Source organism: Galeopterus variegatus, unplaced genomic scaffold (assembly GCF_000696425.1).
Source record: "Galeopterus variegatus unplaced genomic scaffold, G_variegatus-3.0.2 Scaffold2068, whole genome shotgun sequence".
In the NCBI taxonomy this organism is placed as follows: domain Eukaryota; kingdom Metazoa; phylum Chordata; class Mammalia; order Dermoptera; family Cynocephalidae; genus Galeopterus; species Galeopterus variegatus.
In genome coordinates this window covers 291,017-303,592 of record NW_007728179.1, presented here as the reverse complement: position 1 = coordinate 303,592, position 12,576 = coordinate 291,017, and the positions used below count along the sequence as shown (strand labels likewise).

Genomic DNA, 12,576 nt, shown 5'->3' with positions numbered 1-12,576 from the left:
TGCCGGTCCCTGGTCCGGTACGGGGGCAACACTGAGGGTTCCGATCCGTTGCCGGACACGGAAAAAGACAAAAGACAAAAAAAAAAAAAAAAATGAGACTGAGGGGCCGGCCCCGTGGCACACTCGGGAGAGTGCGGCACATGGGTGCGCAGTGGCGCTCCCGCCACGGGTTCGGATCCTATATAGGGATGGCTGGTGCACTCACTGGCTGAGCGCGGTGTGGGCAACACCACACCAAGGGTTGCGATCCCCTTACCGGTCACGAAAAAGACAAAAAAAAAAAAATGAGACTGAGAAAAATATGCACAATATACATAACAAAGGATTAATATCCAGAATATATAAACAATTCCCACAAAACCACAAGAAAAATACAGCCTGAGAGAAGAAAAAATAAGCAAAGGGTATGAACAAGCAATCCATAGAAATGAAAAGAGAAATGGTCAATAACACAAAAAGATGCACAATCTCACATGTAATCAGAGAAATATGTTTTTAAAAATAACATTCAATGTTTTGTTGCAAGCTAACATAAGTAACTCCACCTTAAAGGCCTGATGCCCCCCCCCCACTTGTGAGAAAACATTCAGCTCGTGTAACTTTTCTGGGAACCACTATAACCCAGAAACAGGATGTTAAGCAAAGATGTAATTTTCCAGTGTCAAAACATGGGCTAAAATTTTGCTTAACCTGCTTATTTTGGCTTCTGTAAACCAGCTTGTTTGCTCTTGCAGAACATCATGTATGCCAAACAGGATGTGGTTTTTGCCTTTATAAACCCTTCCCTAATGAGGCTGGGGCTGCTCTCTGACCAGGTTTTCTGGGGAGATAGCTGGCCTGCCAAGAAGTAAAATCCCTAATCCTTGACTTTAACAGTGAGTGTCTGTCGTTATTCACTCAGGGTATGCACCACAGAACAGTTCAAGATAGGCAAAAATGAAAAGGTCAATAACATCCAATACTGTCAGCAGTACAAGGAAACATATTCTCATATATTGTAGGAGTGAGATACTGAGGCAGATATTTTGGAGGGCAATATTTAGCAGTACTTAAAATCTCAAATGTGTAAACTCTTCAACCCAGCAATTACTCTTCCAGGTATATAACCTAGAGAATACTCTCATGTTTATATCATGTACGAGGGTATCCACTGAGGCATCATCTTACAATAGTCAGAAATCGGATGAAATGTCGATCAAAACAGGAATAAACAGGGCCGGCCCGTGGCTCACTCGGGAGAGTGTGGTGCTGATAACACCAAGGCCCCGGGTTCGGATCCCATATAGGGATGGCCGGTTCGCTCACTGGCTGAGCATGGTGCTGACAACACCAAGTCAAGGGTTAAGATCCCCTTACCGGTAATCTTTAAAAAAAAAAAAAACAGGAATAAACAAAGGAGACTCTGTATACCATGGAATCCTATATAGCAGTTTTAAAAATGAGGCAGACGTACATATACTGATACAAAAAGATCTCAAAGATGTATCACTAAGACAAAAGCAAGTTGCAAAACAATATGTGCAATATGAGAGCACTTATCTTTTAAAACAACATGGAAACAATAATAAAAATATATATGTATGCAAAAAAATCTTGATTGATACTTACCAAGCAGATGAAAGTGGCTACCTCTGGATTAGGACTGGGGATACATCAAGGGAGATTTTATGTTCATCTGTGTTGTTTGTATTTTTATACTAAGAATTTATTCATGTATTACTTGAATGATTAAAAGGCAATAAATTAATTTAGCAATACCAAAATTTTAAAAGGCATATAACAAAACTATATTACTATATGTGCATATTCAAATATACATAGAAAAACATCTGGTGAGGATACACAGCAAACTTAATAACCACGGTTAAATAAGAGCCTGGCCAAAAGCTTAAAAGGAAGATCTGGGGAATGAGGTGTCCACAGGGGGCTTTAAAAAGTTCTGATATATTTCTGGATATTTAGAAAGCTGTGTGAATATGCAGCGCTGTGTGCACACTCAGGAAAGACCTAAAAAGCCCTCAATCTTGCACCTCTGGCTGACTTTGAGACCCTACTCAAGCAGTGAAGGCTAAGGCAGAATTGTAAAGTTCCTATGTGTTGAAGGCATGCCAAAACACACACACACGAAGCCCTAGGCAAATGGTATATTTATAGATTCAGGGCATTTAAGGAAATCTGAGACCAGTCATTTAACGACCAAACAAACGGAGCAGACACTTCTGTGATGGCAAACTACAAGGAATACAGAGTTTACAGAATTAGTTCAGGAAAGTCATTAAACAAACAAAAACAAGTGAGGTTCATCCAGGAGTACATAGTTATTTTAACATCCAAAAATCAATAAACAACATATCAACAGAATAAAGAACGATAACGTGATCATGTCAATAGACAATGAAAAAGCATTTGACAAATACCCATTCATGATAAAAACGTTCAACAAACCAGGTATATATGGGAACTTCCTCAACCTGGTAGCGGCACCTATGAAAAACCCCCAGCTAACATCAAACCTAAAATTAAAAGAGTGAATATTTTCCCCTTAAGATCAAGAACGAGACAACAATATTCACTCTCACCACTTCTATTTAACATTGTACTGGAGGTTCTAGCCAGGACAATTAGACAAGAAAAAGAAGAAAGGCATTCAGACTGGAAAGAAAGAAGTAAAACTATCTGTATTCATAGATGACATGACCTTGTATATAGAAATCCTAAAGAATCTATTAAAAAACTATTAGAACTAATAAACAAGTTCTGCAAGTTTTCAGACACAAGATCAATATACAAATCTCAACAAACGATTTGAAATGAAATTTAAAAAAATTCCATTTACAATAGCATTAAACAGAATAAAATAATCAGAAATAAATTTAATAAAAGAAGTGTAAAATGTATATTCTAAAAATTTAAAAAATTATTGAAGGATATTAAAGAAGCCTTAAATAAATGGAAAGACATCTGATGTTCATGCATTGGAAGACAATACTTCCCAAATGGATCTACAGATTCAATGCAATCCCTACGAAAATCCCAGCTGGTTTCTTTGCAGAAATTGACAAGTTGAACCTAACATTCATAGGAAAATGCAAGGGACCCAGAATAGCCAATATGATCTTGAAAAAAAAAACAAAGTTGGAGAACTCACACTTTCCAGTTTCAAAACTTATTCCAAAGCTACAGTAATCAAGACAGTGTGGTACTGGCATAAGGATAGACATATTATAGATCAGTGGAATAGAGAGTTCAATTACTTCCTGACAAGGATGCCAACAGTTCAATAGGGGAAACAACAGTCTTTTCAACAAATGATGCTGGGATAACTGGACATCCACAAGCAAAAGACTGAAGTTGGATCACTACTTCACATCATATACAGAAATTAACTCAAAATTGACCAAAGACCTAAATATGATATGAATGAATACTTTTCCAAAGAAGATATACAAATTGCCAATAAGCACATGAAATGATGCTCAACATCATTAGCCATCAGTGAAACATAAATGAGAACCACAGCCTGGCAGTTCTTCAAAAAGATAAACATAAGAGTTACCATATGACCCAGAAATTCCACTCTTAGGTACATACCCAAGAGAAATGAAAACATACATCTACACAAAAATTTGTACACAAATATTCATAGCAGCATTATTCATAATAATCCAAAATGGAAACAACCTAAACATCCATCAACAGATGAATGGATAAATAAAAATGCATTATTTCCAAGCAAAGGAATATTATTTGACAATAAAAAGGAATGAAGCATTGATAAATGCTACAACATGGATGAACCTTGAAAACATTATGCTACGTAAAAGAAGCCAGTCACAAAAGACCATATATTACATAATTCCATTTATATGAAATGCCCAGAATAGGCAAATCTGTAGAGACAGAAAGAAGATTAGTTATTGCTTAGGGTGGTGGTGGTGGAGGGAGATAGTTGTGTAGGGGGGGGAAAAGGAAGTGATTGCTAATGGGTATAAGTTTCTTTATGAGGTGATGAAATGTTCTAAAATTTATTGTGGTGATGTTTACACAACTCCTTGTGAATACACTAAACATTACTGAATTGTACACTTTAAAAGGATGAATTTTATGGTATGTTGATTATATCTTAATTAAAAAAAAAAAGGTAAACCAAGTTACCATATGACCCAGCAATTCCACTTCTAGGTACATACCCAAGAGAAATTAAAAACATTTGTCCACATGAAAACTTATACACAGATGTTCACACAATAATATTTATAATAGCCAATATTGGATACAAATGATGAAAAGACAGACAAAATGTGGTATACCCATACAATGCAATATATTCAGCAATAAAAAGGAATGAAGTACTGATACATGCTACAACATGGATGAACCTTGAAAACCTTATGCTCAGTGAAAGAAATCAGTCACAAAAGATCACATTTTGCATGATTTATATGAAATGTGGGTTTGCCTAGGGCTAGGGAAGAGGGTGAAAATGGTGAGTGATTGCTATGGGTATGGGGCTTCTTTTCGGGGTGATAAAATATTCTATAACTAGATTGTGATGATGGTTGCACAACTCTGTGAATATACCAAAATCCACTGATGTGCACAGTTTAAATGGGAGAATTTTATAGTATGTGAATTATACCCATATGTCAATAAAGCTGTTAAATAAAAGAACTCAGAACCATACACCTAAAAGAAGATAAAGAAGGTATAAGAACCTCTAAAAACAGTCTTAAGAAGGCTAAATCTCAAAGTGCAAACATAGAACAAAAAGGGCACTTCCAAATACATTCAGAATAAAAAGCTGAGTGAGGAAGAAATAGGTCTCTGCCCTGTACCTGCAGTATAATAATGAAAAATGACAAAGAGGAAAAATTCCTCAATTACTATTTTTGCTTCTGCCTTCTCAGTTCCCATGAGGGAACTGAAGCCCAATGTGGGTAAAGAGGTAGTAAGTGAGAACCCAACTACTTTAACAAGAATTCAAATATCTTGGACCAGATGAATTATAGCTGAGGGAACTGAGTAATTTCAAATAAGACCGCTGAAGCTATGTCAATGATCTTTGAGGAATCACAGAGAAAGATGTTCCAGAAGACCGGGCAGATGTAATTTCAATTTTCAAAAAAGGGGTAAAAGTTAATTCTACAAATTACAGACCAGTGAGTTTGATATAAGTCTAGAATGCGTTATTACAGGGATGGCTTGTAAGAATCTAGAAATGGAAGAACAACCACTAGAATCCATCCTGAAGCCACCAAGAAAAAGTCAATTTAGGTTAATCTTTTTTTCTTTTTTGTACTGCTACTAATCTGGTAGCGATGAGAATTATGGTAGACAGTATATCTGGACTTAGCAAGGAATTTGATGAAATCTTTTAAGATCTTTAAAACAAAATTGAGAAATAAGAGCTGGATGTTAATTTTTATTACACAGATTAATAATTGCTTGAAAGACCAATCTCAAAACATGCAGATTATCAAGTCATTATCATGCTAGATAAAGGTGTCTAATAGCACACACCACACGGTTCTTCTAGCCTTAGGAGCTTCATCATTTAAATCTAACAACATGAATGAAGATATGGAAACCATGCTGATAAGGTTTATATGTGATAGCATCTGGATGGGATAGTGAATACTTGAAATGACATAATCAGGATATTGACTTTACAAGTAGGTGGAGGTAAAACAAAACAAAACAAAAACTAAAACTTGCCTAGACCAGATGAAATCAAACCATGGGCCAGATCTAAACCTCATATCTACATTAGAGAATGAATGCAAGGGAAAGAAACAATTTTACACTATTTCTGAAATCAGCCTCAAACTTGAATTGTAGTTACTATTATAATGGGATCTGAGGGCCGAACCCGTGGCGCACTCAGGAGAGTGCGGTGCTGGGAGTGCAGCAGCGCTCCCGCCGTGGGTTCGGATCCTATGTAGGGATGGCCGGTGCACTCACTGGCTGAGCACGGTGTGGCTGGTCACAAAAAAGGACAAAAAATAATAATAATAATAATGGGATCTGAAATATTCCAGTCAAAACACCAACAATACCAACAGAGTACTAGAAGTTTTTATCTACAACTGTGACCTTAATTACTTTCTCACCCTCTTTTAGACGATCCCCTTCAGCCTTGGTTTTCTTTTGCCTTTCTGATCCAGCAAGGTCTACAAGATGCAGCTTGGCACGAAAGCTGCTATTCCTGTGATAATGACAGAAAGACACATGTGAGAATGGTACACAAGCTTGAGAGTAGTTGAGTATCAAAGTTGACCTGCTGTCTCTCATTTTCTTTCAAGTCAGTCAAAATGGCTCCATTGGTCACGATACTGATGTCTGATAATTTGTCAAATCAATTGAAGAAGCAGCCTAATATTCAACCTTAACAGAACTAACAGTGTAACTTACTTGTCACTTTTCTTTCTTTGCTCTATGGAGATTGTAAAGATGGCGTGAGATCGGGATGACTGGGAGTTCATAGCTGTGGAGGCCACAGTCCTACAGTTGTTGCCCTGCTCCAAACAGGAAACAGTATCCAGGGCAACTAAAACAGTCTTCTCAGTGAGTCCCACAATCTAATTCCAAGAAAGAAAAAATTTCCTTATGACTCATACTTCAAATGCTTGATCAAAAATATAAAGACTGGTGGCTTAAAAAAATACCTTGATGTTCCAGGAGAATGGTAATGAGGACTGTTTTAACTAGCAACTCTGTGAAGATCACTGGAAACCAAGGTCTCCAATCTACCTTACAAACTTCAGAAACAAGGGTGCTAGCCAATACTGGAGCTAGAAAAGATCTCTAGATTTTAAGGTAGCAATGGCTATATGCCTTCCAGGGAGCTCCAAGTGAAATAAACTTTGGATCCAAGGAGTGCAATGTGCAACAAAAACAGCTATGGTATTTCTCTTTGCTACTTTGTCCTCCATTGGACCCCCTGCTCCTTCCTGTACCTCTGACCCATTTTATACTTCCATTTTCACTTGAGGAAATAGCATGGAACAGTTCACACTGGATTAGGAAGCCAGGAGAACAGGGTCCCAGGCTTGGTACTGTTATCTACCTGGGAGAACTTATACAAGTAGAAATCTCTTGGAACCTCTGGGGGGATTGGACTAGACGATTATGAAGTCCCTTCTAGCCCCAATATGCTGTAATTTTATTACTCCGTAGCTCCCAAACCTACATGTGTGGCCCTAATGTCTAGTCCTTTATTTCTCACTCTCTGCTACTTATACTTTGAAATCAGTAAATTATAAACCAAACTCATCTTCCTTCCACCAACACCGATTCTACTACTTCTCCATTTCTATTAATATCTCTCTATTCTCATATTCTTAAAACCTTAGATCACCTCCTCTCATTCCTCTATATCCCATCTATCACCAACTGTAGTCATTCTTCTTTGGAATCCATCACTTCTTTTTCCTTTCCACATCTGCTTGCCTAGTCCAGGCCCATATTACTTTATGTCTGAAAAATAAGGCAATAGTTTCCCCAACTGGTCTCCCTCATCCTAATCTTTCTCCTTTTCAACCCATTTCTGTTTAGTCTTCCTAAAATCTTGCTTCCTAAAATGTCACCAAACTACTAAGCCTTGTGCTACTTAATGAGGATACAATGAGATTTTAAAATACTCTCCTAACCTCCAGGAGCTAATATAGTTGGAGAGATACACACATAAGACAAAAACTTGGTAGAAGTACCCACAGCGACCCTTACTTGGAAATATTAAATAGTTTAAATACTGTTCACAGGGATAGAAACTAAGCTCTTTAGCCTGGCTTCATAATCTGGTCCTAACATATCTCCTGTTACTTCCCAGCACAAATCCTCTAATCCAGATGGACTGGTCTACTCTTGTTACTCCCAGGTGTATATTTTCTGCTTTCCTGTTGAAGCTATTCCTTACTACAGGAATATCCTTATTTCTTTTCTCTACTTAAATCCCATCCATCCCATCAGAGTGCTTACAAACTTGCCCTTACCCACCCCTATTTGTGTCAATGACCCACACTTCTTTGTACTACAAATCTCACCTCAAACAGTGCTTGGGATTTAATTCCTGACTTAGCACAGGGCATATAAAAGATCTTGGAAGAGGGTCAAGAGCTGGCTCAGTACCAACATTCTTTCTGGTGATAGCATGCATTTGCCCAGGTTTCTTATCCCCACCATCCAAATCATCTTTCTGTGTTCCAAACTGATCAGGCCTGATCCTTCAACACTTCCTTTAGTCCCTGGCTAACAACTTAATCCAGAAGGAAGAAAAATTTTGGAGCACAGGCACCTGCCCCTCACCTGTACCCAAACCTTCACCTTTCTTTTTAGCTTTGTGCAGAGGAAGAGGGGAAGGAGAAGATGGGTAAGATACTATTTTTCCAAGTTTTCCCAAGTCTGTACTACCTATTCTCACCCACTTAAAGCCTTTGATTCTCCCACTCTTGAATACTGAAGCTCTCTGTTTTCAACACTGTCTTGTGGATTTGGTCCTCTCCCACATATGAAACTCCCAACCTTGCCTCACATTTTCTGTTCAGCTCTAGCTCCTTATCATGCATCTATACCATGTGGCAGAAGGCTCTCAAACAACTGATCTCTTCTTCCTATGATACTTAATTTTTGACTTTTTAAATATCATCCCAAAGCCTAGCACAATGTCTACTACAGTGCTGTCCGAAAGAATTTTCTGTGATTATGGATATACTCTGCATCGGAGCTGTCCCAATAAGGTAGCCACTAGCCACAGGTAGCTATTCAGCACTTGATATGTGTGTGGCTAGTGTGCCTGAGGAACTGAATTTTAAATTTTATTTAATTTAATTAATTTAAATTTAAATAGCCACTTGTGGCTAGTGGTTACCATACTGGACAGCTCAGCCTCAGAACTCTATCAATTAATAAATATTTAATTGATATTAACATTCCTTTAAGAAGTAACAGGAAGGTGATAAAACTCAATGTGAGTCCTTCCTTCCTTCCCTACAAGAGCTCTAGGAATTCTAGATTAACAAAAGGGAATTAGGATTAACAAAATCTGAAAGACTGAGATGTTAGTAGTCATTTAAAACCACATGGCAAATAGAAGAGATGTGAACTTTAGTAGTTGCTAACATTTTAAAATAATATTGAATGAGAGACACATACCTTTATGCCTTCCTTTGGATCCTCTCGTATACTTATTTGAGAGGCTTTCTCACGAGATGGGCATAGAAGATCCAAAATTTCTTCATTGTAAATCTATCATTGAAAATAAAGTCGCAAGAACAAGATGTTAACAGTGATCATCTCTGGGTGGTGGGATCATACGTAATTTTTAAAATTCTTTGTGACTTTTTGTATTTAAAAATTTGTTTACAATGAACATGTATCATTTTTAGAATTAAGAAAAGGACTTTAATCCTATATGTAATCATTTGATATTTTACCAGAATGAATTCACATATTACTTGTAACAAAATTAGGACTGTTCTCTTAAGACAGAGTCTCTTAGGAATAGCAGACACACAAAAAGTTACATGGGTACCCAAATTCAGTTCTTTGACCATATCATTAAAGCATTACCTTCACCAATAAAATGTGAACAACAGGCCCTTAGTTGAGGGGCGGAGGTGGGAAGCAGCGGAGAAGTGGCAACGAATATTTCAACACCAAGCAGAACTTTAAGTACTTAAAACAGCGTTTAGCATATAGTAAGCACTATATTTGCTATTATTGCTGTTGCCATTGTTTAACATGCCAGGTTCCTACCGTCAACAACAACAACAATTAAAAAACAAAAGCCTTAGGAACCTGGCATGTTAAACAATAGCAACAGTAATAATAGCAAATATTTTTGTTGGCGGTTGGCTAGTACGAGGATCTGAACCCTTGACTTTGTGTTATAACACCCCACTCTAACCAACTGAGCTAACTGGCCAGCCCCCAAGTTATTTTTATATTCAATTACTTTGGCCACAACTGGGTTAATCAAGAGACTCAAGAAGGCTAATCTTAACACCCCCTCATCCGACTCTATACATCCTATACCTGTTAACATATTGAGACTCAAGATCAGGATGAAGTATTCACATATAATTTATAATTGCATGCTTAAATTATATAAGTTTAATTATTGCTCCTTAAAGATAAGACATCACTGTTATGAAACCAACCAGCTAGTTTCCCAGAAGCCGTAAGTTCCCTAAACATGTGTTTTTGGTGTCATGAGGTTAGATATAAATGGTCAATCTACTTGTATACTGACATACACTAGAATGCAAACTCCCATAAGGGCAGGGATTGTTATCTGTTTTGTTTACCGATATATCTCAAGTACCTGATATATCCAAGTGCCCAGAATGGGGTCTGGCACATAGTACATGCTCAATAAATATCTGTTGAATAAACACACTTTATCACCACTTACACAGCTCAATATTTTACCTGATTTTTATTACATTCTTCATGAAGTAGCAGTATTATCATTTAAGCCTCAAAACAGTAAAGGGAAATCAGTTTTCTGCAGACTCTACAGGAAATCAGTAATAGAGACCCAATTGGAATTAAAGAATTCCTATCATCTTTTTATATGGCAATGCCAATTCCTCTAACAATCAGATTAAACAGACTGTAAAAGAATTGGGTTGGAGCCAGATCAAACTGAGCCAGTAAGTTTTCTCTATCAATTTATTAAAAGCAATTAACTAATTTGAGTCATGCCAGAAAAAACCTGACTTGGATTTATTTTTCTACCCAAAGATAATTTTGAATTCAGAATATTTAAAGATAAATCACTTACCTCCAAGTAAGACACTTTCAGAGTAAATTCGAAGTCACTCTTTTTATCAATTTCTTTAAAGAGCAGTTTTATTACCCTAGGAATGACCCCAACTGTTGGTTCATTCTCTTGCTCTGCCGTGTATGCACCTCCCATTGAATAGGTTTTTCCAGAGCCAGTCTGCCCATAGGCTAGGACGGTTGCATTGTATCCTGGCAAAACAGAAGTCACATGCATAGTGGTGCTCGAACATTTTCATCCAATCAATATAGTCCATCTCCTTTGGCAATTACTTGTAACAAAATTGAGATTGCTCTCTTAAGACAGTCTCTTAGCAATAGCAGACACAAAGAATAGTTCAGTGGGTACCATGACTTTGTACTACTCAAAATAAGCAAAGAAAAAATACTAACCCCAGAATGTGTTCCCTTCTTGATAGCACTTAAAAGATGAAGGTGCCCAAGTGCCTTGGATTGAGTGTCCCCCCAAAACTTGACCCCCACTGTAACAGTGTTAAAAGGGTGGGAAATCCCATTATGGTAATTGAAAGGTGGGGCCTTGAAGAGATGATTAGATTGTAGGAATGAGCCGTAGTGAATGGATTAATAATGGTGGTCAGGGGCATGGTTCTGAGGGCTTTAAAACGGGAGCATGAAGAGTCTGTCCCTCTGTCTGCTTCTGCTATCTTGCAATGTGAGACCCCTGAGTCACTGTCACTATCACCAAGGCCTTCACTAAATGTGTTTCCTGGACTTTGGACTTCCCACCTCAGAAAGTGTAAGCAATAAATTGTGTTTTCTTTGTAAACTACCCAGTTCTATGTATTTTGTTACAAGCAACAGAAACGGACTAATACACCAAGCCACTCTCAAAAGCCATTCAGATTTATAATTCTACTATCTCCCTACCTCAAGCAATTCTAAATTATGGGAAGTAGATGAAAGTCTTAGAATTTGCACAAATAGAAGGAATTCTGGCATGTATTTCTTTGATTGACAGTCTTCATCTGAAAAGGCAACACTGTTTTTCACAATGAAAACATCTACTCCCTAGCTGAACTCTCAGAATGCATCTGGATCATATTAACAGGCTCCTCGCAGAAATATCATCATTTAAGTATGTTTCTTTGCTTTTATAGAGGATTGATAAAGAATGATCCATTCAAAGATGTTCACGATAGTTAACTGAAAAAAAACAGTTTAAAAATAATTGTTAAGTGGATGTATAGGAAAAGATCAAAAGGATATCAATTATTAACATATTTATTTTTATCTCTGAATAATAGAATGGTGTGTTTTTTTTGCTTGTACTTTCTAAGTTATTAAATAGAATGCATTATTGAACAGTGCCTGTGTCTTTTGTTGACACCTATGCCATCAGTACTGTTTGCCTAAAGACCCACAAAGTATATTTGTTTGAGTTTAGTTTCAGTACAAATGTTTATTTTACAGATCTTTTTCTATTTTTTCATGTCAGAAAATCCAAATTACGGGCTGGCCCGGTGGCGCACTGCTACAGTGCGCCGCTTGGGAAGCGCAGTGGCGCTCCCGCCGAGGGTTCGGATCCCACGTACAGACCGGTTCCTGCTCACTGGCTGAGCGAGGTGTGGGAGCAACACCGAGGGTTGCGATCCCGTTGCTGGTCCCGGTCCGGTACGGGCGCGACACTGAGGGTTGCGATCCGTTGCCGGACACGAAAAAAGACAAAAAGGAAAAAAAAAAAAAAAAGAAAGAAAATCCAAATTACTAGTTACTTGGGCATTTATCTTTTATCCCATAAATTTGAAGTTTTGATTAAAATTAGAGGCAGATAAA

The 12,576-nt window shown here is 37.6% G+C and overlaps 1 protein-coding gene across 1 annotated transcript in view; it reads right to left on the bottom strand.

Annotated features, from left to right (window-relative positions):
- The window catches only part of KIF4A (kinesin family member 4A), a 31,532-nt gene that overhangs the window by 16,378 nt on the left and 2,578 nt on the right, over nt 1–12,576 (bottom strand). Inside the window, exons 4-7 of the mRNA XM_008580341.1 lie at nt 10,784–10,974; nt 9,151–9,243; nt 6,412–6,578; nt 6,111–6,205 (exon numbers count right to left, since the gene is read on the bottom strand). Coding sequence (XP_008578563.1) covers nt 6,111–6,205; nt 6,412–6,578; nt 9,151–9,243; nt 10,784–10,974 — 546 coding nt within the window. The remainder of the gene's footprint in view (nt 1–6,110; nt 6,206–6,411; nt 6,579–9,150; nt 9,244–10,783; nt 10,975–12,576) is intronic.